General features: G+C 31.1%; 3 protein-coding genes across 3 annotated transcripts in view; 2 read left to right on the top strand and 1 right to left on the bottom strand.

Moving 5' to 3' along the window:
• Positions 1 to 169: 169 nt before the first annotated feature.
• Positions 170 to 3602, bottom strand: LOC134829418 (lipid storage droplets surface-binding protein 1). Its single transcript, XM_063842475.1, has 8 exons — positions 3565 to 3602; positions 3377 to 3427; positions 2570 to 3088; positions 2181 to 2347; positions 1933 to 2123; positions 955 to 1021; positions 796 to 894; positions 170 to 473 (listed from the first exon to the last, which is right to left on the bottom strand). Exons 2-8 carry the CDS (start codon positions 3378 to 3380, stop codon positions 294 to 296), a joined length of 1227 nt encoding a protein of 408 aa, XP_063698545.1. The 5' UTR covers positions 3381 to 3427; positions 3565 to 3602; the 3' UTR covers positions 170 to 293.
• Positions 3603 to 9714: 6112 nt separating this feature from the next.
• Positions 9715 to 14939, top strand: LOC134830581 (uncharacterized). The gene is made up of 2 exons (XM_063844116.1): positions 9715 to 10415; positions 14085 to 14939. The coding sequence occupies exons 1-2, from the start codon at positions 10407 to 10409 to the stop codon at positions 14937 to 14939; spliced, it is 864 nt and encodes a 287-aa protein (XP_063700186.1). The 5' UTR covers positions 9715 to 10406.
• Positions 14876 to 27266, top strand: part of LOC134830580 (uncharacterized) — a 27453-nt gene continuing 15062 nt past the window's right edge. Inside the window, exons 1-4 of the mRNA XM_063844115.1 lie at positions 14876 to 15269; positions 15325 to 16630; positions 20267 to 20370; positions 26804 to 26878. Of these exons, the coding sequence (XP_063700185.1) occupies positions 15017 to 15269; positions 15325 to 16630; positions 20267 to 20370; positions 26804 to 26878 (1738 nt within the window). The 5' untranslated portion in view covers positions 14876 to 15016. The remainder of the gene's footprint in view (positions 15270 to 15324; positions 16631 to 20266; positions 20371 to 26803; positions 26879 to 27266) is intronic.

Below are 27266 nucleotides of genomic sequence, written 5' to 3'. Positions count from 1 at the left end.
TCTTGAATGTTTTTTGTGCACACAAATATTGTTAATTGTCAAAAAATGCATTATGACCTGACGCGCGATAAAGCCGTTACTATGGTGAACTATGTCGCAACACAATTTTTGATCGGTCAAAATGTAACACGTGCACGGAATTCCCGTCAAAATTAAAAAATTTTAGGAATTATTGAATAAATGTTTTATTTCATGTTTTTTGTATCAAAAAAAAAAAAGATTATATAATGATCAATAAAAATGCGCACATAATTATAAGAAAGTTAAAAATAACGCAAACGGCAAACACCAGCTCAGTAACCTCCATTAAGAAAGGCTTGTTGTTGATGGCGCCCCACAATTGAAGCCACGGGATGATTATTCGGTGACTGGGTGTTGTTGGGGGCTCTTCGTATGGCACGACGGCGAGGATTCGGGGAGATTTTCGAGGTTTCAGCTTCCAAGCGGCCCGACAGAAAAATCGCCAAACGTTCCTGTTGTGTTTGATGTTCGATGATTTCGTTGATTGTAAGGAAGGGGGAATTTAAAAAATTACAATTTGAGTCAAAATGAAATGAAAAATGATTTTTTTAAAAAATATTTACAAAAAAACTACTTTTTTCTACGTGTTAATGAGATTAAGAGTACAAAGAAAGGATAGATGAATATTACCCCTGTTAAAAAATGCATGCAAAAGAAAAGAAATAGAAAAATAAAATGCAACCAATCCCAAGGATTAAAAAAAATTATGAGTTAAAAGAAGTAATCTACAACTAAATACATTAAATACATTTAATCTAACACAAAAATACTAACCAAAGCCATATTCGTGTAAGCTTGCAGATCTTCGTAACGGGTCTTGACGCTATTGACACCTTGCATAGTTTGGTCCTTGAGCGTTTCGAGGTGCGCAGCCTTGAAGGGAAAATATGATGTGACACGTTCAAGCGTTTGTGAACATTGTGCAACCCTTACCTTGATGAGGGAATTCGAAACGATCAAAAAGTGATGGAAGATTTCTGTGGTCGAGTCATGAATATTTCTGAAAAGAGAATTTTTTGTATGATTTTAGGGTTAGCGGCACACATTGTTAAGAGAGAAAAGTGTTAATTGTGTGAATTTTGTGAGTTTTTGATTTTTAGCCAAAAAATAAAAATTGAAGAATTTAAAAAAATGCTAATTTTGTGAGAAATTTTTGTTTCGCAACTCGAAAATTGTATGAAACCTTTAGCTGGGTTAAAAAATTTTGTTAAAAATTCTTAAAAATTTTTATGAAAAAAAATTAAATGGGTTTTAATCGACTTTTTTAATTAAATTTTGGCATTAATAGGTGTTTAAACTTTAATTAAAACTTTTTTTTACTACAAAAAACTTCAAATTAAGTTTTTTTCATGATTTTTTTTTTAAATTCATATAATAAAATTTCAATTAATTTTTTTTAATTTCAAAAATTTTTATTTAAATAAATTAATTAAAATTTTTATTTATTTTACCAAAAAAATCTACAAAAACATCAAATTTTGACTGTTTTTTAATTTTGAAAGAAATTAATTTAATAAATGCATCAAAAAGTAATTGATTAAATTTTTTTTTCAGAAAAAATCATTAAAATTTTCGTGATATTTAACATAAAATTAAATTTAAAAAAATTAAATAATTAATTAAATTAAATTAAATTAAAATTAAAAAAAAAAATAAAATTTAATTTAAATAAAAACTTAAAAAATTATCGGAAAATTATCGTAAGATTTAAAAAAAATTCGAGTCGCGAGACATGAATTTGCCACAAATAAATTTTAAACTTTCTGTTGTGCAATTTTTGATTAGTGTCCGTGTAAATTGTATTGTCATTTAATAATTAAATATTATCAACTTGTTGTTATTAATTATTAAATATATTTTTACTACAGTGTAACGTGATGTAAGATTGCAATGTTTCATGAATCATCTTACCTTGGAACTTGAGCTGCAGCGGATGCCGTATAATTCACCAGATGAACCACTCTTCTTGCCGATTCGCGCGTCAAAAGTGCAATAAGTTGTTCGAGCGTTTGTGGTCTTGCTTGATTTTCAGGCTCAGGTCCACTCAAATAATTCCATAATTCCTTCGCTTTTTGAACAGCGAGACGAGGATCGGTTACAATCTAAGAAAATTTGACTTTTTGAGTGAAAATTCCCTGAAATTTTGAAATTTTTTTTACCAATTCTGCTGCATAAATCAAAATATGAACAGCTTCCTTGCTTTGCTTCTTCAGGCCATTAACTTCGGAAATCGTGAGTTTGGTAAGTCGTCGTTTCAACTTCTTCGAGACGCGTTTGCCATGATGGTATGCATGCACGACACCCGTTTCCTCGCTATTGTCAGTTTCTACGGATAATAAAAAATTTTGATAAATTAATGAATGCGTCTAGATTAGATTAGATGTTGTCGCGTTTGTTATGTCTAGAGCATTCGAAGTTCGAGCGGATCGAAGTACAAACACTCTTTTTTTAGTCATGCACTGAGTCAAAAGTTTCGTCGGACCGAAACGAAATTTGAATGTCGAAAGCGCGTGATAACCCCGTGACTTTTCTATCTCGCTACACTCACCATCTTTTTCGTCTTGAGTTTTGTTTGGCAAGTATTTGTCGATTACGGCGTCTGCGACATCCAAAGCGTTATCCGCCTTCTCCGCGGCATATGTTGAAACGCGGTTTTTCATGATGACCTCTTCGCTGATGTGCTTCACGCTGTTTGCCCGCTTTACGACGGGACGCACAAAGTGATCCGACATGTATTCCTTCGTGTTCCAGATCATCATTTCGGGCGGCAAGTACACCGAAGGCACGCGTTGCTCCACGAGATCCAAACTTTTGCACACAACTTTATCGATTTTCTCGATTGGACCGGTTGCGAGTTGCAAAGCAGGCTTAAAAGTGTCCAAAGCTGCCATGGAAACACTTTCCGCAGTGCTCAAATACCAATTGAACAAGCGATTGCTGGTCTTGACACGATTGTAAATGTGCTCGGCGGTCTTCAAACTATTCTCTACCAAGGGAATACTTTGAATCCGATCCACACAATCCATTTGGGGGAGTCCCGAATGGCGACGTTTGATGGTTCTCTCAACTGAAACGACAAAATGGAGAGAATTAAAGTCAATTTATGCGGAAAAACCTCGAAGTATCTGTAAATAATGATAAATTACTGCTCATTATTTGTTTTGTGCGCTAAATTAACTTGAATGTTAATGACGTGACCCCTTGAGCCATTGCACTTTTAATCTTTCCATCCATTATGTGACTTATTACATCACTTTTTATTATTAGTCGAGTCAATTTTAAGCACAGGACGTTAAAAATTTAAATTTCGTTAAACAAAAATTTTCGGAAATTCCGAAGAAAAAAAAATACTTACCCATGTTTTAGATGCACTCAAAATTCAGATGTACGTATTTCAATACAAACTCTGTGAAATTACAAAGAAAACAATTAAGTCAACTTGACAATGACCCTGATAAAAGTATGTTTTTTTTTCTCGGTTGTTTAAAAACAATCTTCAACAATAATAACAAAAATTTTGTGAGATGCCTTAAAAAAATTACTTTTTTGCTTGTTAGTTGACTCTTCTCCGCTACGATGTTCACAGAATGAAGTATACCGAAAGACTGAATGAACTTATTAAATTAAGTCCGGTATTAAAATGCAATGTGAAAGCCCGAGAATGAATACTACTTAACTACCTGCTGTGTACAATAGAGTTCTACGGACCGAAGTTGAATGGAATTGATTACAAACTCACTCGTATGGCCTGTTTTTTGGTCTTTGACGGAGATAATAATGGACGAGCACATACGATGTAGGTAAAAAATCTTGTGATGTGTTCATTTTTCTGACCTTTGATCATGTGTGTCATCCATCCGATGTTCAAAAGTAGAGAAATTATTGCGTCAACATTGGATTCTTCGACTTTGAGTTCATTCTGAAACGCATTCACGCAAATGTGAGACGTGTTATCAGACAAGTAAACATCGTTCCGTACAAATAAAGGCTTGCCAAGGCAAGTCAACTTTTCGTATGTGATGTTAAGAAGCCGGCCGGTGTAATTACAGCAATTAACTTGCTTGCTTCTGATTAAAAATGAATCATTTTCATCGTCTGAAGCCGATTTTCTGCGTTGAAATTGCGAAATATCCTTTAAAAATTCTAAAATTTAAAAAAACTTTATTCAATTTTACGGAATTTCCACAATTTTTTACCTTTTAATTGTTTCCAAACTTCTTTTTCTAGATTTCGAAAAGGTAATTCAAATAAGAGACTCCATGGGACAGCAGCAATTAGGGAAAATGAAAAAATTCCCATTCCTAAGAGCAACAGATGGAACGCATCAAAGACGAAAGGTGTCTGAAGCTGTTTGCAGAAATAGACAATAATCGTATAATGAATCAAGATGACATTGTAACTTAATTTTGCTCCAATTTGCCAAAAAGGACGCGACAAAAACCAGTTTAATGAACTTTCTTGATTGGTGTGACAGAAAAAGACGATCCACGAAATCGCAAAGGACCACAATAAGCGAAATGTGGGAAGTAAAATCAAAGAAATGATTTTTGATTGCAGAATTCCAGCTGCATGGTCCACGGGAATGGTGAATTCAAGCAAAATTGTCACAGAAATTACCCAAAAAAGTGTCTCAAGTACCTTGAATTAATGAAAAAAATTGTTTAAAATTACTTTTTCAGTAAAATCTTTAAAACTTGCCTTGGAAAGTCTTTTTTGAGTGAAATTTTGTTCAAAAAGAAGATATCCTGTGATGATTCCAAGAAACCACGGACCCGCTCGTATTACAATCGGGTAATAAACTAATCTCATAGTGCGAATTTGCATCAATTGCAGGTCTTCAAATGTTATTTCATGCTCCAAGACGACCTTCAAAGTATAAATGATGGAAAAACTAATAATCAGAAAAATAATTGGCAGGAATTTTCTCCGATATTTCATTAACGGCAGTAAAATTAACGGCGAAATGTAAAAAAGTTTCATATCAACGTCAATTGTCCATCCTTGAGGCAGGCACTGTTAATAAAAAAAACTTTAATTTATGGAAAAAAAAATTGAAAAACTCACAGATTCATAATAATCGCTTGTATCAAAGTACGTTAGAACTTTCAACCATTTGCCGTTACACGAAATATTTACGTTCACGTTCCCTTCATAAAACACAGAGCCAGCTGGTAAGTCATGAACAAGACTGTAAAAAACGATTGCTGCAGCATAACTCGGTGTGAGACGAAAAAAACGTCGAGAAAAGTGCTCTATTAAATTGAAATCGCGCCAAGTCCTGAAAAAAAGATAAATCGTGTTACAAAAACAAACATTCTAAACGTAACAATACTAACTTATCTGAGTATTTTTCCATAAAATTGTACGTTAAACAGATTCCGCTGAACACGAAACAGTTATCAACTCCCATCTGACCTTGTTGAATGATTGTATACCAAATGCTTTTACTAAACTTTAAGCAAATTTTCACTTTAATTTAAATTTTTAATGATTTTTTTTAAAATTTACCTCAACAGCTTCTTCTGGATTGTGAATTTCCTTGACAAAAACACACAAGATCTCACAAAAGACATGCAAAAGAACAATCCAAAAGATCGTTAGTACTCGAATTCCGTCGATACATGCGATAGAAGTTGATGTTGTTTGAGTTTTTTCCTCCAGTAGCTCGTTGAAATTCCTTCTGAGTGAAAATGTGGTCAACAAATTGCTTTTCTGAGGGTCTTTTGTGTAAAAGTCGTAAATCGTACAACACAAAATGACAATAATTAAACTTTTTAATAGATTTTCAGCATTATTTTTGACGTTATTTGTGGTTTTTGGACCTTCAAATTGTCTGTCTTCACTGTGATATCGAATCAAGAGAGGATTATTTCCTAATTTTGAAATTATTAATTAAAACTTTTAAATATTTGAAAATTTAACATACCTTTTGTCAGATTTTCACAAGAAATTTCGTGAAAAATGATCTTTAATATAAAAAGAATTAACAAAAATCTCATTTTTCTCAATTAAAAAACTTCCGTTTGACTTGAAAACCTACTGGAGACTAAAATTAAAACACTCAATGTAGACTCAACTAATAAAAAGTGTGTGACTTTGTTCAATATCAGCAAATTGTACTCAATTGTTTTCCTTCATTTTGAATAAAAATGAAAATCTAATTACATTTCTTAAGTTACGTGCAAATGAGCGTCAGTTCGTCTATTGATCTCCTGTGATTCGGTTGAACTTTGGATTTCCTCTAATAACTAAAATGAGTCAAATTACACGAAAACCAAAAAGAATCAAAGAACCTCCGTTCGTTCAATGCTGCTGTACGTTTTTGATATTTTACATTCTGATCGTGATCTGTTACCTAAAAGAAATTTTCGGATACAAAAGAAAAGTACGAAACGAAATTGATCGCGAAGGATATTCACCTTTGTATAGTCCAGCTGATCGATTATTCTCAACGCATATTTATCCAAGGGTTTGGCATTGCTTAAATAATGTGGCAAGCTCTTTGGCAAGTGATCGAGTAACTGTCAAGCAAAGGATTAAAGATGACAAAGGATGTGTTAAGTAAGGCGAAAAATTTTTTTCATTTTTTTTTTTTAATATTTTTTTAACGTTTTTGAATTTTTTTTACATTGAATTAATTTTAATTTAAGTTCAAAATTAAAAATAAATTTCCTGATATAGAAAATTTTGAAAAAAATAATGTTAAAAAAAGTAAAAAAATTTTCCATTTTCTATCTTATTTTGATTTTTTTTTTTAAATGTTTCCCTTTTGCTATCTTATATTGAATTTAAAAAAATTTTTTTTTTTGGAATTTTCTTTCCTTAAAATTATTAAAATATTTTTTTTTTATTTTTTTTTCTCCAGTTTCACCGGAAAAACATTTGATTTTATAAATTATTCGTCCTTCAACTACCTGGGCTTATCGCGAAACAAAGGAGAGTGCGTCGATGCTGTTGAAACGTCAATCAAAAACGTGGGAATTGTTGCTTCTAGTTCATATCGCGAACTTGGAAATACATTGTTGCATAATCACGTGGAGCAATTAACTGCTGAATTCTTAGGTGCAGAGTCCGTCATTTCGTTCGGCATGGGATTCGCTACAAACACGATGAATTTACCGTCAATCATCACGAAGGGATGTCTCGTCTTGAGCGATCAGAAAAATCATGCTTCGATGATTTTGGGCTTGAAATTGTCAGGAGCGACTGTAAGAGTCTTCAAACACAACGACATGGAAAATCTTGAGGAAATGTTGATCGATGGAATCGTTGAAGGACTGTGGAAGAAAATTTTCATCGTAACTGAGGGGATTTTCAGTATGGAAGGAACTGTCGTAAACTTACCGGAAATTGTTGCGTTAAAGAAAAAGTACAAGGCTTATCTTTACATTGACGAGGCACACAGTATCGGAGTTTTAGGTGACGAAGGAAAAGGAGTTACACAACATTTTGGAGTCGATCCAAGGGAAATTGACATTTGGATGGGAACATATAGCAAGGGATTTGCTTCTTTCGGAGGATTTATCGCAGGATCGAAAAAACTCATTAATTTCTTACGAAAAAACAGTCAAGGCAGCTTTTATAGTGCTCCGTTGCCGATCGCAGTGATTCCAAAATTGATCAATTCCCTCGAAATGTGTTTAGGAAAGCACGATAATAAAGTTGAAATTCACAACAGAATCAATCAATTGCGAAGAAATACTCACTATTTTCGCGAAAGACTCCTTCAGATGGGAATTGTGGTGTGTGGCGATGCAGATTCTCCAATTGTGCCAATTATTTCGTATTTTGCGTCGAAAATGATGTAAGTTTTATTGATTTTTATAGAAATTCGTTTAAAAAAAAATTTTTTTTTTAGTGAAACATCTCGAATCTTGGCTCAAGAGTATAAAATTGCAGTAGCAGCTGTTGGATATCCAGCAGTTGGTGTCTTTGGAAGTCGTTTGAGGATTTGTCTATCTGCTGATCACACAAAAGATCAACTGGACTATACGTTGGATGCGATAAAGGAAATAAATTACAGATTAGGACTGGATTACGATCATTCTACGAAAAATGAGAAAGTTATTGAGTATTAAATGGAATTTTTGAGATTTTTAACCAAGTTTTTTGCTAAATGCTAAAATTTGAAGCTCAAGACATTTTTTGTCTTTAAAAATAGCGAAATTCAGTTAAATCTTCAAAAAACTTATTTTTCTTAAAAATTATTATCCTTAAGTGGCTGTTATTAGTAAAAAAAGCTCATCAAAAAGCATAAAAATTATTCTTTAACAATTAAAGCTTGCCAATTTTCAATTAAATTGCTGCAAAAACTACTTGAAAACTCATCTTGACATCAAATCAAAAAATGTCCATCTAACGTATTTATCAATTCCTTTGCCAATTTCCTACCGGTTATTCGAGCGCATATTGCACAACAACATTATTAAGCATTCCCTTCACGTAGCGATAAATCAAACATTTTCTGCATAGATACACAGGACAGTGAAAACACTTGTTTTTCATGAAAATCATATGTTTATCGATCGGTAGGCGCTACATGCGCAGTGCATTTGATGTCATTCAATGAAAAATAAACGTTGAAATTCTGAGTTTTGAGTTGAATTGAGTTTGTGTTTTGACTGGACTGTAGTATCCGACGAACCCCTTTAACGTTCTGACGAACCAAAATTTTGAGTTTATATTAGCGTTTTAGGTGCGTCTCATTTTTGGACAAACGACGAATATGTATTATTGGCATATTTTTGATTGCTGTCAAGTTTTTTGATTTTGAAAAAAAAATTTAAATTGCTTTCTCTGTATTTATTTTTGAATAAATCAAAAAGAACAAAGTTATTTCAACAATTTTTCAAGTAATTCTTCAGTCAAATCATATCCTGAAGTTAAGCTAATTCATAACGGAGTATTAGACTCCAACCTTTTTCGATAATTTTCAATTTGCGAAGTTGAACACTCGTACTTTGTTGACAATTTATTGAGCGAAGATGCGTGAGGATTTCCTTCAGAAATGGTATATACCTGGAGGGCCTTAAGATTTTTTCTGTATCAATGACTAGATCCAAGAGTTGATGGCAGTCTCCATGACTAATTGGAGGTTCGTGGGAATCGAGGTGCAATAATACAAAGATACCTTTACCACGTCTTCTTCTTCTTTTTCCGAAACGTGATAGTCGTTTAATTGATTTGATCGAAGTCGTTAGGGTTTACAAGAAAGATTCGGATTATTGCGAAATGAATTGATTTTTCCAGCATGACCCTTGAGCCGATAAACGTTCTGCCTGGAGATCCCATGGTAAAATGTATTGTTTGTTGCTGCAACGTTAAAAAGCTTCCGTGTCTCACCTTTGATGAAAGAAAGATTCCAAACCAAAATTTTCATAGTGCCTCCGAATATTATGTAATTCCCTAACTTGATGTCGTCGAGCGACGTACCTTTAACGCTAATACAAACGCAATATTTTGAATCGTGAAAACGCTATTCTGGTTCGTCAGATACTACAGTCCATTTTTATATCCAGATTAACTCTAAAGAACTCTGAAAAGAAAAAAATCGTTAAATAAAAAATTAAAAAATATTCAAAAACTAGCCAAGTCACTTTTACAATATCGCTACGCTTGGTTGAAATTTCAACTCAAATTCAACAAAACTCACCACAACATTGATTATTTCTCGTCAGTACGATGTGCGAACGACACAAAATCGGACGTGAAACATATTTTATTGTCTAACGAACTATCGAAGCGAATTATTTTGATCAATTTTTGGAATAATTTCCATTATTTAAGAGACAATAATCACTCGTAACACACACAACTTGAGATAATTCAGAAAATTTATTGCGTTGAATCAAATTCATATTAAAATTTTAACAAATAAATCTACCTGCAAAACACATTTTTCAACCACAACATTTGTCTAATTTATCTCAGATTAACTCGGAATAACCATAAAATTGAAACAAAATAGAAGGCGTTATTTTATTGATTTGAGAAAAAAATTGAATTTTATCAAAAGCGATGACGGATTTTAATTTTCTGCCATCATTATCCATCTAATGTATGATAAAAAGTGCAAATTAAAAAAATTCCCAAAGGTGGTATAATCCAAGTGTCGTTTCTAATAATTTTTTAAATAAAAAGTGAAAAAATAAGTGAATTCATTGTTGTAATTAAAAAAAGGCAGTGAGAGAAACAGAAACCGAAAATAATTAGTTTTATGCTTTTATTTTCTTTCCGAGAAACGGCAGAAAAATAAATACACACAAATAATAAATAAAATGGATCGATAAAAGTGTAGTAGCTACGAAAACACACAAAAACACAAATCAACAAAGTAATACAAAATTTAATCAAAAGCGAGGAAAGTCACTTGAAACGCATTTGCCATGGCGAAGGTGAGATTTTTTTCATGTTTTTGCGATATTTTTTCCGAACAAATAGCAAAAATAGACAAATAATGCAAAATTTCTACAATTACACTTCTTATATAATCATAATTTTTGCAACAATACGCCGCATTTTGCATCGACTGACTGCCATTGTTGTGTATGTGCGTGCCTTATCTCGTAATAGTTTAGACCAAACAAGTCTGACGTTCCGTCACAAAAAAATCTCTGTTTACCTGAAAATATTTTTTATTATTTTATGTTCTTTTCCTGTGGTTATAAAAAAAAAGTGGAACAGAACCAAAAAATTTTTATGACGCACGAAAGCGCATTTTTTCAAGAATTTGAAGAAATTCAAGCAACTCATAAATTAGGATTGTCATGTCACGAAATTCTGCCGAAGAAAAAAAAACGAGTTTTTAGAAGTTCAAGCACGAAATAATTTTTTTTCTGCATGGAGCCAGACCGACTGAAAGGACTTTTTGTGCCAATTTTCACCAGTCGTCCTCATTTTCTGCTTTTTTACTGCCAAAAATGTATCCTCTAGAGACATTTCCGGCGTTCCACTCAACAAAATGGATTCGTAGGCGTCTTTGTTGCGAATGTGTGAGGAAAAAATGATGAAAAAGAAAACTTTTCTAGCTACTCGTTTGACTATTATGGCTTTGCAGACAGTTACATTTAAGGAATTACCGCAAATCAGGTAGCAGAAAAAGCATCCAAACAAGTATTTTGCTGCCTTTTTCGATGGATTCATTGTACGATGGGTTGTGAATGCGGCAGAGAAAATAATAGTAAAACTGTAAATAAATCACTTCGAGTAGTAATTAATTAAAGTTTATTTTTTTATTATTGTTATTATAGCTATTTATTGGATAAGAGACGGAACCCAGTCAATGGAAACAGTTTTATCGCTCATAACTTTTTTTTTGTCAAAATATTGATTAAGCGATTAATTGGGATTTATTTGTATAAAAATTTTAAAATTTAAATGACAAAAGCTGAAAATTATTATTTTTTTTTGTAAAAGGCCAAAAAAGAAAAAGAAGCTTAAAATATTAAATTTTATGCTCCAAATCCATTAACTCCGATGACTTTATGAATATATGATTAAATTTATCAAGGTCAGTGCTTGCGAGTAGTTGTGGCTCGATTCCAACACAAGCAAGAATTTTATCTCGTAGCTGCTATCTGACCTTGTTACGAGATAAGCAATTAAGTTTTGATTCTGTTTTTGAAAGGAATTTCATTTTATTGAGTTAGAAAGGGCTCCGCAAGTAATTTTTTTATCAATTTTTACGAAAAAATGAAAAAAAAATTGAATGTCAGCCAAAATAAAGTAGTAACGAAATTGAATTGACTTGTTACGAAGAGGAAGCAAAATGTTCGTGAAATGACTGATTGATGATTGATTGTAAATTGTATCAATTGGCGTTGTAGTGTACAATATGTGAAAGTAAAATTTATTGACAAGACCACCCTTTCGTGTCATTTGATCGCTAAATCTTTCAAATTTTATTTTAGTTTGTTTGTTTTAATGATTAGAGAGGAGAAGTTAATTTCGAAATTAGCACTTTTTGTATTAAAATTCGATTTTTTGTTCATATGTGGCATAAAAAATTTACACTTTTTAATGATTTTATGTGCGAAATTGAACATTTTTCATTAAAATTTTTAATTTTTGTACAAAAGACAGGGTTAATGACAAGTTGAATGAACTTTTTTAAAAAAATTATTTATAAATTATGGCAACAATATGAACATTTTTGCCGAAATTCAATATTTTTCATTTAAAAAACAGAAAATTTTAAACAATTTGATGAACTTCTTATCATTTTTTTTCTTCCAATTTTAATTTTTTGTGTTTTTTTTTAAATTTTAAAGTTTAATTCTATTTATTTATATATTTTACTATTATCGTCGCGCCATTTCCAAAAGTCTTAATTTAATTTTAACAAGTAATTGACTTTTTTTATATTTTTTAAATCTTATTTAGATGTTAAATTTTATTTAGGTAGATTAATTTAATTGCTAAAGAAGTTTAAATGTTTTCAAAAAAACAATTTGATGAAAAAAATTTTTTTACTTCTTGAAAAATTTTATTTGACGTTGCCAGCGATCAAATAAGCATTTTTGGATTTAAATTAACATCTTCAATAAGATTTTGTTATTTTTTTCGTGGCTCTTTAAAATAATTTATAAAATTGAACAAATTTTTTTTTCCGATTTTTCAAATTGATATCGTCTTTTTTTGGCATATTTCAAAAATTTGCAATATATTTTTTCACTAAAATATATTTTTAAATATTTTTCATAAACATTTTTTTAACATTTTTCATGAATTTTTGTTTTCAAAAGAAGAAAATTTTCAGTTTTCATAAATTTTCTAATAAACTTAAAATTTTGAGCTTTTTATTAATTTAATTCATAAGTTTGAGCGAATTTTCAAACATTTTGAACTGACTTTTGCAACTTTTGAAAATTTTTAACTTTTTTAATAAAATTGCAAACAATTTTAGAAACTAAATACTAGTTTTTATTTGAAATTTTGATAATTTTATGAAATTCAATGACAAAAAAGGTATTTTTAAAGAAAATTTGAAGAAATTTTCAAATCTTTTTAATAAATTTCATAATTTTAATAAAAATTTCCAGTTAAATCATCTCTCGCAACATCTTCTAATGAATTAAAGTGATTTTTTTGCTGTTTAAACGCTACTGTGAGGTCAATACTTGAGAACTACTCGAAATTGAAACTTAACAAAAGGTTGTTGAAGAGTCTTTTGTTGTTTTTTGCTTGTTTTTAACACTCGACACGATCAAATCGAGTGTTATTAGTCATCAACATGATGTTACATGTTTAATTTTTTACAACTTTTATTTATTTTTTCGCTTTCAGCTTTAAAACTTTTAAGAGTTAGACTCACTTTACGACTCAAAAATTGTTTAAACTATCGAAAGCTCAAATATTTTCAATAAAAAAGGTAAAAAATGTCCCCGCAAGAAATTACAATTGAAATTGGGCCCTCTGGCAATTTTGCGCGCGATCAAATGATATAAAAAACTTTTATTTAATAAAAAAAAATAACGAATGAAGGAGATGAGTAGATGATAGTTGCTCGATACATCGAAAAAAAAAATAATTTTTGAGGTGCGGCTCTTTACACAATTGAATGATTGTTTCACATGTCGTTGTTGTTATTTTGTGCGGCTTCGATAAATTTTGTGCTGGAAGCTTATTGAATTGTAAAGTATCACAAAGAAAACGGTAATCAAAGTCGAGTTCATAGGACATTAACTCGAAATTAGCTGCAAAATTTACTTCAACTACGAATTCAAGTTAATGCGATATACTTTTATATTTAACCTATTTAATTATGTTATGCAGCAAAACACACATGTCTGTCTGTCTCTCGGTGCCCGTAGTGCATGCAGTGATATAAATAGTGCCTCGGAGCAGTCAATGGTACAGTAAACTATGCCTACATGCAAAATGTGTGTGTTTGTGCCAGTTTGTTTCTCTGTTTTGTTTCATAATTTCTTTCTATTTTGTGATGTGCTTGAAGTGCATCGATGCATTTGTTACAGTTGCAACGTTTTAAAATTATTACTTTTTGCATACGATGTGAGAATAACAAAAAAAACTTATCACTTAAATTATTTTTTGTATTTTTCCAGAATCCAACAACATCAAAAATTCCCCGGATGGATGCTGGCAGCAGTAAAATCCCCACTTTCGGCACAAAATTCGCAAAACCCGCTGTTCCAAATACAACAACAACAACAGCGGCTTCATCAAAAGTCACAAAGAAACCAACTGACCTGAAATCCGGTCGTCCCTCAGTTTTTCGTTCGCATTCGCGCGACGCGATTGTCACAAAACGCAAATCGAGTCTTTTGAAGCGCAGTGACTTTAGTAGTCGATCGAACTTGCATAAACCAAATAGCGTTGCTACATTAGCGACCGTACCTGATAACATACACAAGAATGGCAGCGAGCAGATGCTCATTGATGACGAGCCAATTGAGTTGGTAGGCGGCAGTGTTGAGACTCTAAGTGATGCTGCTGATGCTACTTACCAAGTTAACGGGACATTTGAGGTCTCAGCAACGCCTGTGGCACCGAAAAACTCAACTTTTTGCAAAGCAGAGACAAATTCGACTTTTCTCAAGCCTCTTGACGGGACTTTTGATGTCGCGGGAACAGCTAAAAAGCCAAAACTCTCCGAGAGAAATGAAACTTTTGATGTTGCCGATGAAAATCCGGATGAAAAATTGGCGGAAGAGACGCTTAAAATTCGTGGAAGTCGTTTATCGACAGACTTGGCAGAGCAAATGATCGAAAAAGGGCTTTGTCCTGGCCCGGGATTGAATTCTACGATCAACAATGAGAAGCCTTTGCTCAATATAACTGACATCGCGTCAACTAGTCAGCATATTTTCGATGAAACGGTTCCCGTTGAGCCGATAAATGTCACGGATTTGTTGTGTTTGCCCGTTGTTCAGGGCGACGATTCGTCAGAAAACCCTTAGACAAGACTCTTGTGCCGGATCAACCGTTGGAGAGTCCCTCGGAGCCATTAGCTGATACCGAACAGGTTGTTGTTGTGATGCGAGACGGGAACAAAGGCGTAATTCCGCCAAAACAGAGATTTTCACTTGGACTCGACTTGTCGGAATATGTCCAAGATTGCTCAATCGATTTATGTGATATGTCAAATTCGTCTTCGATGCCGGGTCACAACAAATCCAGCAGTCAAAATACGGGCGGGAAACAAAATAGCTTCGAAATGGATGAGAGTTTGGGAATTTTGACGCCCGAACAGATGAAAGAGTTTTTGGATTCGACAAAAACGAATACAGGTAAGAAATTTTTGCAAGTAATTCTTGTTTTTTACTCACTTTTTGGCATTTACAGCAAGTCATCCAGGCAATCTGCAATTGCAAAGTCATCAAGATATGAAATTTAATAGGCATCAATGTCGGTTAGACTTAACTCCAAGTCCCGAGGAACTGCCATTAGATCCAATTGGTGTAAAAACCGACATGGATGGCGTCGAAACTGACACTTTTCCGCAAGATATGATCTCGTCGCTGGCTGAAAGTGACAAAATGACCAAATCCGCCATGAGTAAAATCTCCAATAGTTTCATTGCGAGTATCACAAGTGTCACGAGCGACGGATATCAGGGCGATGGCGAGATGTCACGTCCCGCAAGTCGTGGCGCCGATCATTCTCCCGTCAATGGGATGTTAAATCAGCAGGAAAATCGCTCGAATGTCGTTTCACGGCGTCAAGATCCCATGACTGACTCGGATTTCTTCACGGAAAGTGATGCGGATGACAATCGCGGCGGAGATCGACGAGCGCAAGTCATTGACGGCACGTTATTTGGCGCCAAAATGAATGCGATGCCTGTGCAACCCGTCGTTCAGCAAGGCACAATGGACGATTCTTGCATGGAATCTTCGGGCGTCTTTACAGATGTGGAAAATCGGGGCGATGACGACATGTCGCATCGATTGCAGGCCCCCAATAACAATCAAACGGCCGATATTTCGCCCGATACCGAAACGCAGAGCAGCAGTAACACGCAGTACACGGAAAAGAAGCGCTCCAGTATTTTACTACAACAAAATAATAATGAATTAATTAATAACGCAACAGACGAAGGCAACGAATACACTCACACACCGTCACAATCGTCAACGTCGTCGTCGTCGTTGCAGTATGATAAGAGCGCTACGGTAGTCGACAGTGATAATACGAAAGCCGCACGACAGTCTGTCACAAACCGTTCGAGCGGAGACACCACACATGCCACTGTTACTGCTAGCGGGTCCGCAAGCAAACAACAAACACGCAAACAGGCGATTACGTTGCAACGGAAACTCGAAATGACACCGCGATCCTTGTTGGGCAACAAGTGCAAGATCCAAAAGCTGAATTCGCTCGAAAGCGAGGACTTGTCACTTTGCTCAAATTCGACGCGAAGTACGCGTGGCAGTACGCCACTCCGCGAAAATGTCGACAGAGACGCGCAAAAACGAACGAAACCCAAATCGAACAACAAATGGGACGCCGTGATGAATAAAATTGCCGAAAATCAAAAGAACTCGAGTGCTAAAAAGCGCGATTTTAGTGAAGTAAAGTCGAAAGTGTATTGCGGGCTTGTCAAATCTCCGGCGGCAACGAAGCGACAACTTTTTATCGCAGCAAAACAGTAAGTTTTTTTTTTAATTTTGTAAATTTTTTTTAGTGATAAGATCGCCAAAGGGCCAAAGATCAGCTAATTTAACGATTTTATCAGATCTTTGTGTAAATTAGGTGCGTTCAATTTTTTTTCGACATGTTTATTTATTGAACGAGACACACACAAAACTTTGCGTAAGCTAAGGCGGGACCGCGATGCGAGAAATATTATTAAATTTATTGTTTGCATTGACATGACACGACTGTAAAAGTTGAAAATATTAGAGTTTGATGACAAGGCATCAACTGTCTGATGTAATCGTAAGCATCTTTTACTCTTGAGAGTAAAAAAAAATAAAATAAAATTGATCTGAGCGCATTTTTAATCAAAAAGTGAATAAAGAGAAATTCTTGAAAATTTTCAAAAAAAAAAAAAAAAATATTTAAAAAAATCAAATTTTGAGTTTCTCGACATTTTTATAAAAAAATATTTTTAGTTGAGAAAAATTATTAATTAAAATTAATTAATTAAAAATTATTTAAATTTTTAAAATGCTTCGATTTTTATAAAAAGGATTAAAAAAAAAATCAAAAATTAAAAAAAAATAAATTTTTTTAATTAAAAAAATAAAAAAAAATTAAAAAATAAAATATAAAAAAAAAAAAAAATAAAATTAAAAAAAAAAAAAAAAAAAAAAAAAAAAAAATAAAATAAAAAAAAAAAAAACTGGAAAATAAATGAGAAAAACTTAAAAAATATTTAAAATTTAATTTAAAAAAAATTATAAAAATTAAATAAAATTTAAAAAAAATAGATAAAATATTCGATCGTAAGAAATCGTGAAAATTTTTAAAGAATTTCAAGAAATTCACACAAAAACGCAAAATTTCGCTGAGAAATGCCTTTCGTTCTCAGCATTAGCCTAACATTTATTGCCCCGTTGATATTGCGAACGCTAAATATTTCATGTACACTCAAATTATTAATAACAGAAAAAATAAATAAACGTCTTGTCTTCAACAGAAATGTGTATCTGACACACAAACAAACACACATTGCTCTATCAAAGCAGCCATGTAGATGATCTAACAACTACTCGCACACAGTATAATCATTTATTATTATTATTCAGATGTAATGTTACGATGTAACGTTTTAAAAACAAATGCCGACATTTATTATGAAGCCACCTCACGATCATTTTATTCTCAGTGCAGCAGCAGCAAAAAATTGCATTCTCGCAATAATTTACTCGGTACGAAGAAAAAAAAAGTTATAATTCAATTATATTCTGTTTAAATCCGAGTCTCAAGAGAATTTTTCATATTTATTTTTTTGTACACGGAATTATTCAAGCATAAATAAATAGTCAGTCAACTGTCGTCACTTTCGTTTTTACATTGTAACATTACGGCATGAGTCATTTTTCCGTCGATCAACAATGTCAACAAGAGCTTTGAAGCCACACAAATTATCCTGACGAGTAAATACGAGGGTAATTCGATATTCCGCAGAAAAATTGAATAAAATGGCAAATTAAACGGAATTTTTGCTGATTACTTTCATGTCATGTCAAAAGCTTATCAAATCTGCGGCCATATAATTAACGAAAATGATGCGATTTTTTTCGTCTTTTTTAAATGAATAAATCGTTTTAATCTTAATTGTCGGTAAACTCAACCTACTTTGTGTGTAAACAGTCATTGTTTTGTAACAACAAACGCGTATCAAGTGTCGTCGTCGTCGTTGCATGATTTTGAAATTTAATTTTGATGCGACGTGATCTAATGTGTGAACGAGCGTCTTTTTATGCAAATTTGAGAGCGGTTGTCGGTGCTTTTAATGAAATTTATGATTTTGTATTGTCATGTAGGACGGATTTTTTTAGTTCAAAGTTGTAAAAAATTGTCTCAGTTGGAGGCAAGGCGGATGCAGAAGCCGTTTAAGGAGGTGATGTTTTGTGTGAATTTACAGCTTTCATAAAATTTTATTGATTTTGTGTGAATTTGAAGGTTTCTTGATAAAAAAAAAATAATTTTAGGGAAAAAATATTTAAAATTTTACAATTTTTTCATCTTTACAATAATATTTTTTAAGACAAAATTCATAAAAAATTAAAATATAAATTATAAATTAAATTACGATCTTTAAACGTCTATTCCACATAAAAATTCATTAAAACATTAAAAAAAATTTTTTTGATAGAAAAGAAAATTTTTAATAGTTTTTTTAAACAATTTTTCTTGTTTTGACCCATGCAAGTTATTTTCGCATTCAAATTTTTGATCAATTTTTATCAAAAAATTATATTTAAAAACCAAATATTGATCCTTTTAGTTTGTAAACAAGCAAAAACTTGCTCTCAAATTTACATTTTTTGATAATTTCATTAAAATTCTGCCAATTCCTGTCTTTTTTCATTAATTTTTTTGAAGATCTGCTCAGAAATTTAAATAATTTTTATCATTTTCAGTTCTTTACTGCATCTAAATAACATTTTTTACGACATTTTTATTCATCTAAAGTCCCGAAAGACCGAAAAAAATTCCCAAGCACATCAAATTTAATCACAACCTCTTAATAACATTATAAATTCTGTATTGTGGTAGGTTCGTACGGTCCATTGTCGCTCCGGTCACGAATTAATTTTTAAAAGCATATAAATTTCGTTCGAATGAAATTATGTCACCGTCGCATTAAAACCTGATACGCTTGTCTCGACGTCTTCAAGGAGTTAGATTTTTTTTTTGTATTTTGCACAAACAAACGAGTTTATCTGGATTTTTTTTAAACAGTTTTTTTTCACGTTATGATTTGTTGTCCTCATTATTATTAATGACTTTTATGCTAAACAAACATAAATTTACCTCAAATGAGTGTCCGTTCAATTTTTCATATTTTTTTACCTGAATGCACCGAGATTTACATAATACATGTCAAACATTATTCAAACAATATTATTATTAAAATTCACAAGAATTCACATGCGTAAATAATAATAAGACAACAGCGTGCGATTAAACGTAAATAATAATAAAAATGTTCGATATAATAAGAATATGCCCGGCTAAATGTGAGTCAAGGCTGAATTAATTAACGGTACAAAGGTTCATGCTAATGTCTTACTTTTTTACGAGCAATGTCCGAACAGCACGATGACGAATCGATGCACCTTTATTTGACCCCTTTGAAAAAAAAAAATATTAAGTACCTTTTCAATTTAATTTAGAGGGAAAACAAAAATAATTTATAATTTTTTAGGATTTTTTTTTACATTTTTTAAATTTTTATTTTAATTTAAAGAAGCAATTTTAAAGAAAATTTAAGTTATTTATTTTTAATTAATTTAGGTTAATATTTTTTAAATTTTTATTTAAAGACAGGTTTATTTATTTTTATTTTTTATTTTTATCTATATTTTTTAACTGGAAAAATTTAATAATTTTAATTTATTAATTAAAATAAATATTATTGTCTTAAAATAAAACGGTAAAAAAAATTATAAAAATTTTATAAAATTAATAAAATTTGCCTAGTTTTTTAAAAATTATTTTAATAAATTTTTATTATTTTTTTAAAATTAATATTTAAGATAAAAAAATTAAATAAAAAGTCAAATAATAATATAATTTACTCACCCAAATGTTCTTTTTTTTCTATTTTCAGCAATCACGAAATCGATCGCAGCTCCCAAAGCGACCTAAGCTTGGACTCGAAGAGCGGCATTCAATCGCCCAAAAACAACCAAAGAACCACTCCAGCAAAATCAGGTAAGTGTGTTACATAACATATCAATAAAATCATGAAAAAAATAACAAAAACAAGAAAATCAAAGTTTATATACAAGAATGCAAACAAATTGTCTACCGTTATCGTGCTTGCTTGCTTTCTTCAATAAAAAAATATTTATTTCTTGATATACTAAAAAAAAACTTGACTAAACAAACGTTTTCGAATAAACAACATGATTTGAAAAGCAAAAAAAAATATTTTTACGCCTGCGAAACATGCAATCAATATTATTTTTCTTGCCAAGCACTTGAGCTGTTGAAGAAAAAGAAGCAAAAAAATTCACATTCATGAATGAATAGAAGTTTATAGAAAAAAAAAGTTTTTTTTTTGGAGTGTTAGGTTGCGAACAAAAAAAAAATCTGTCGATCGTCGGATTAATTTTTGACGTTTTCCTAAAGTTTTTTTTTGTTGTTTAAGTTTGATATGTGAAAATTTTCTATTAATAAATTATTAATAGTATCGTTTGCGTCGCGTCACAGTCCCGCGTTGCATGATCTGATTTCATTTTTCGAGTTTGTAAATCTATTTTTGTTCAACTTTACACATTTTACGCTGAACGGCATAGCGAATAAATCCACCAAGGTATTAACTTGCTTTTCCACTTGTATCAACTTTGTATTTACAACGATTTACAATAATTTTTTAATGAATGAAACTACATGTGGATGACAGGCCACAAAAATTTAGTATCAACATGCATGCCAAATGCTCGTAAAACGCATAAAGTAAGAAATTAATTTTTTTTCGTATATTTGTTGACTTAATTTTTGATGTTTTTTAAGTGTTTAGAGAAATTTTCAAGTTTTTTGTGGGGGATTTTATGAAAAAAAAAATTTTTTTAAACAAAGACAAATTTTCTTGTTCTTCAAAATTTATTTTTATCCATGATCAAGTTGAAATTTATTTAAAAAACTGTCAAAATATATTCAGTTTTTGCATAAATTATTTCTGTTTTCACAGAAAGACATGCAAATTGTATTAAAAATGAACTTTTTTTTTCTCATAAAATAACAAAACATCGAATTCAATGTTATAAAAATAAAAAATTAAGAAAACTTGACATGAAAAGCCGGTAAGAGGGCGTTCAACAGTCTCGAGGTTTTTTTTGTAAACAACTTATGTTCTGCGGAATGTTGACAAAATATGTTCAAGTGTCCATAAAACACACATAAAACGGCTTAAAAATAGCTTGGAGTAACAATAAAATTTAACATTCCTCCGAGTACTCGAGAAAAAAATGACAACCAGATTGCCCTTTTAACCAGAATTCTAATTATCGTGCGCCTAAATTTCGTAATTTAAATTATTTATTGCGCGGCTGTTGTTTTGTTGCATCTTCATTATGATTGCGGTTATCAAGTTAATTATAAGCATTGCGACACGATTCGTTCATTCTATTTATTTTCTTCTTCAACAACTTGCACCGAGAGAGAATGAAAAAAAAAAAAAAAAAAACAAATGACGACCATATGATTCTACAACTTTTTTTTATGAATGAATGAATATCGTGAAATTTAAAACCGTGAGTAAAAAATTTAAAAGGTTCTAAATCCGTATCTTACCCATACGAGATGTGACTTTTTTGTATTTTTTTTTTCAAATCGCGTCGATCAACTTCTCTCCTCTTGCCACGCTAAACCAGTCTCTTTCTCGCGGTTTAAGTTAGTATTTGTTTCTCTTTTTTTCGTATTTATTTCTGTTCACCTCAGTGCTGATTTCAATCGTGTATCGCCATAACAAACACGCGAAGAGAGTGAAGTTTCGAACACACACTGAAATAATAAAAATAATAATATCTTTCAGTAAAAAAAAAAAGAAAAAGGCAAGCTGTACAAGTCAGTGTTGCGGTGATCGTGTCGTGGCAAAGTTTGCAAAGTTCCAACTAAAAAAAAAATAATTTTTAAAGTTCTTTATTTTATTTACCTGTGGGAGACAAGAAAATTCGCGATCATTAGTGTGATATGCAAATATTTTAATTTTTTCGTAAAGTACCGTTAAGTGTTGAAAGTTTCATTTTCGGACAAACAAAGTGAATGCGCAAAAAATGAAAGAAAAAAGAAATTGATTTGAAAAAAAAATTAAAACAATAAAAATTATTTATTGTTTAATAGAAAAAAGTCTTCGTTATTCATATCCGGAGATTAAGTGCACTTTATCATAATATTATTGTGTGTTCAATGACAAGTACTTTAACGCTACACCGTAAATTGATTTAAATTGGTAGCATTATTCGTATGGAATTGCTGAAAAAACCTTTTAAAAAAAATGAAAAATGTAAATTTTCCTTCAAAAGAAATCGATTGTGACTTATTTTCACGTTCAAATGTCTGAGAACTTCGTTAGGAATGCAAAAAAAAAGAGATAAAACCTGTTCTTTTTGTACAGTTTTATCATAAAATAACATGTTTTATGTGTACGACTGTGTCTCGAATGTCACTAAAGACTAAAATAATATAAAGTGTTACATGTTGTGACCAATATTTACCGTATACAATTTTATTATAGCAGGACGAGGACAGGTCACACACGCTTCCTCCTTCTCTCGTCGGCGTTCATTGTCACTTTTTGTCGAGTGGAACGTGAATTTCCGTCTCTTTCGAACAATTGAAACCGGTAGAAATCCGGATATGGAAATTCTTTCACCGATATTTAAAAAATTATTTTTGTGTAAAAAACGAGACATTTTTATGGCATTTTATAGACAATCAATCGATGTTTCGGCAATCAACACCCAATTTTGCTCAGTTTCTCATGCGAAAGCTCAAGTTCACAAATAAATTTTAACAAAACACAACAAAAAACCGGAGGCTGTACGAATAAATTTATCTTCTATATTTGGGTGGCGTCATTCGCGCTTGATTGCTGTCTTTTAAATTTCATCCGTGTTGTACGCATGAGGCTGAAACGATAGTTAAAAATGTTTTCGATTTCTTCCTAAATAATTTTTTGAGAAAATCTTCCAAGAATCTTCGAGAATTTAAAAAAGTTTAAAAAAAAAATATAAAAATATAGGCAAAAATTATTGAAAATTCATTAAAATTTAAAATTTTCTGATATTTTTTTTTAAATTAAGAAAAAAATTATACAAAAACTTAAAAATAATATAAATCTGAAAATTCATTAATTTAAAAAGTAAGGAAATTTTAACGAAAATTATGTTATTAATAAGATATTTGGTCAAAATTATCAAAAAATTTTCTTACTCTTGCAATTTGTTAAATAATAAAATTGTTATTTTTTTTTTGTATAATTTTGACCAAAATTCAATAAAAAAATAAAATTTTCGTTAAAAATTGTGAAATTTTTTAATTTTTTGAAAGTAAATTTTGTGAAGAAAAATATTCTTATCTCTTAATTTTCAAAATTGATGTTTGAAATTTTGAAAAAAATTCAAATCTATGAAATCGAAAACATTTTTAATTTTTATATCGGCCTAAATGGAGACGTTCCCATATATGAGACAAAAAACAAGCAATCAAACAAACAAGTAAAAAATCGGATATTAATGTCTCTTTTATTATTTTTTAATAAATTTTCATTGCGTTGCATGCGATGCGGGGAGAAGATATCGGTAATGACAATTCGCGTTATACTTTTCAATGTCACGACTAGTAAGAAAAGGTCAAGTTGGATTTTTTTTTGTTGTTCGGCGATGATGCTTGAAACAAAAAAATAAAAAAAAAGTTACGAAAAAAAATTCTCTCGCACATTCGCTTGACGTTTGAATCAAGTGTTGAAAAACAGTTACTTCACATAAAATATTATATTGTTAAAAAAAATGTTAGAAAAGTAAATAAATAAACAAGGCTAGTGTGGAGAGACAGACAAGTTTTAAAAAGTTAGATAATAATTAGTTCAAGTATATTCAGTGGCTTGTTAGAATAGTAATTTACGCATAAATAATGGAAATTTCTTTCATTTAACGGTGAAAAAAGTTAGACATGGACTTAAGTATGTTAGACAAATAATGCGCGCGATCAATATTAGTACACATCACATCATCAAGAAATTATTTACACAAGACTTGTAAGGCTTCCCAATTAATATCGCAGCAGTTTTCGAGTAACGAGCGCGCTCTTGCGACGACTCAACCACGCAAAAATTCCGTAAAAAGTGGCCGAATATTGTAGGAGTATGTAATAACAATAATATTAATATAATAAGTGTTTTATGTGTCAGGTTGCTTGTCTTGGGGGTGGACAATCGTAAATGCCTAAATTGAATTTAAACAAAAAAAAAACAGTTCTAGGGATTATTTGTTTGTTTGTTAGTTAGTTGTTGGCGGGCAAATAAAACTTGCACAATTAGTTCGCGCGCGTTTAGAAATAAATTTAGTGCTTCTGTGCGGTCGATGACAATTTTTTGAGAGACTTATGACGAGTTATTTTGTGTTTGACTTCCTTGATTTGATCTGTTTTGACATTGAAAAGTTCTTGGAGCCTTTTTCTTTATATGGCGATGGTGTGTGGTAATTAGAAAAACAGGGTTTGATGAATATTTTTGAATAATTTTGCTTTTTTTAAGTTAAAGGATTTTGTTCGAAAGAATTTTACCGAAACATCCGTTTATTGTTCAAATATGTTTTTGGGGTGAAAAAGCATTCATGAACAAATTATTGAATTAAATAAAAATTTGAAGTTCTAAAAATCCTCAAAATATTTTAGATTTTTTTTTTTGCAAAAAAAGGATTTTGTGAATTTTTAACGTATTTACATGTAAAAATGCTAATATTTTTTTGTGAATTTGCAACTTAAAAGCCTTAGTTTGGGGATTTAAATTTGGATTTTGTAAAAAATTGAATAATATTGATAAATTGGATACTTTCATTAAGTATTCTTTTTATGTTAAAATGATGCCAAAATATTAAAAACATCACGTATTAGTGACTCATATTTAAGAAAGTTTACGAAACATCGTTTAAAGGTCAAAAGTCATCGTTTAGACATGGATTTATTTTAGTTTTTGAGTGTATAAATATTTAACCTGACAAATTTTAAAATTTTTCTTACGCGATTTCTTAGTTTTTACTGAAGAAAAAATGGAGGGAGATATATGCTCCTAATTTATTCAGCGCACAACAGGCGAAAGCCCTTGTCAAGTCTCATATACATAGTTTTTGGGGTGAAAAAGCATCGATACAAGATCTCCGGCATAAAAAAACCCATCTTTTCAACTAAAATAATACATAAAAATATGATGAAACTCTCGGCCGGCATCTCGACTATGATCCTTCTTGGAACAGATTGGTGAGATATTTTCCATTACAGTCGTCATGAGATAAAACATATAAAGATACGAAAAAGGAACAAAAATTCACCAGCGATTGGACCAGCCAAATTTTTTCCTGTGAAAAATATTAAAATTTTATAAAAAGCCTCGCCTTCGATTTATTTTTGTTCCATTTTGTGATCCTCAAGCCTAAAAGAAAAATAAAAATCAATTAAAAAGTGCGAAAAAAAAAAATTTCCAAACCCTTTTCATACTCACCGGCTTCTTCGTATTCCCTGCAAAAAAAATTATCTCACCTTACCATTTTTAAACAAAATCAATAAAGTACGAATATAAATTACCTAGGTTACTCGCGAAAGGCATTTCAACTTATTAATTATCCACCTCTCCGTTGTTTTCACTGTTGAAAAACTGAAAGCAAACAACAACACGCAGTTTATATTAAATGATGTCACACTTAATTTATAACAGTTTGCAAAACATTATTAAATGTTTGTATAAATAATAATCATATTTTGTGCACCATTGCGTTGCCCAATCATTTGTTTTAAAAATAAACACGAAAAACTAGACCACTGAGACACTCACACTTGAAAATTGATGATGATCGTGTGTTGAGCAAACTCCCTTCGTTGTTGTGCGAACGCGAAAATATGAAAAAGTCTCTAATTGTTTCAGCAATCCAGTACGAATAAATTTTTATTTATTTTTTTTTTGAACAATTGTTCAGCTCATTAAATAAAATAGTGCAAAAATAATTCGAAATACTTGGCAATCACTGATGCAGAAATGACAGCAGCAACAGAGTAATACCTACAATTAAATAAAAAAAAAAATTTTTCCAACTCATCGATTGAGAGAAGCGCAAAAAAAAGTGAAATTAAAAATAAACATTGATATTGCAATGAATTAAAAATAAAAATAAAATTACATTCAAACTAAACACGGAAAAGAGTTATTGAACCTCAATCAACATGGGTGCTCATGGTTCTAAAGAAAAATTGTACAGATCGGCATCCGAGCGACACTACATTGATCGCGAACGTTTTGGAACTTTCGGAAAACGTCACAAAGGTAATTTTTAAAAAATAATATTGATTGCGGGAAGGGTTGTGTGTGTTTAATCGAAAACGTCAATTTCTACGACTTTTTACTAACTTTAACTACCTTTTAACCCAAAAGGCGCTATTAAAAAGCGAGATGTGCGAACACTCAACGAAGTCACATCGAGTGATCAAACGAGGAAAAATAAGCTGGGTACGTTACTAATCATTTAAAAAGCTAAATTAAAATTTTTGTGTGGTTTTTGGCATTAAATTTTTAAAATATTTGACAAAATTTTAACTAAATTAAATTTTAAAATTAATCAAGGTCGGTACAATAGATGAAAATGTTTTGAAGAATTCTTTAAAAGAATTATTAAGTCATATAATTGAATGTAATTAATCAATGGAAACAAACAAAATAAAAAATGAGATAATTTACATAAAAAATAATATCGAATATCTAAAATGTAAGATATTTTTCTATTTTTAATACAGTCAAAAAATTTAAAAAAATCAAATTTCTTTTAAAATAAGTTCGAAGGTCAATATTTTCTTATTTAATTTTAACAATTTTTATATTTTGACAATTTTTAGTAAAA

Source organism: Culicoides brevitarsis, chromosome 2 (genome assembly GCF_036172545.1).
Source record: "Culicoides brevitarsis isolate CSIRO-B50_1 chromosome 2, AGI_CSIRO_Cbre_v1, whole genome shotgun sequence".
Classification (NCBI taxonomy): domain Eukaryota; kingdom Metazoa; phylum Arthropoda; class Insecta; order Diptera; family Ceratopogonidae; genus Culicoides; species Culicoides brevitarsis.
This window is presented reverse-complemented; position numbering and strand designations above follow the sequence as displayed.

Bases quoted from the DNA above. Each gene is read 5' to 3' on its own strand.
- LOC134829418 (XM_063842475.1), bottom strand. The intron at 2,348-2,569 runs GTGAGTGTAGCG...TATTATCCGTAG, and splicing joins AACTCAAGACGAAAAAGATG to AAACTGACAATAGCGAGGAA. The intron at 2,124-2,180 runs GTAAAAAAAATT...AAATTTTCTTAG, and splicing joins TGATTTATGCAGCAGAATTG to ATTGTAACCGATCCTCGTCT.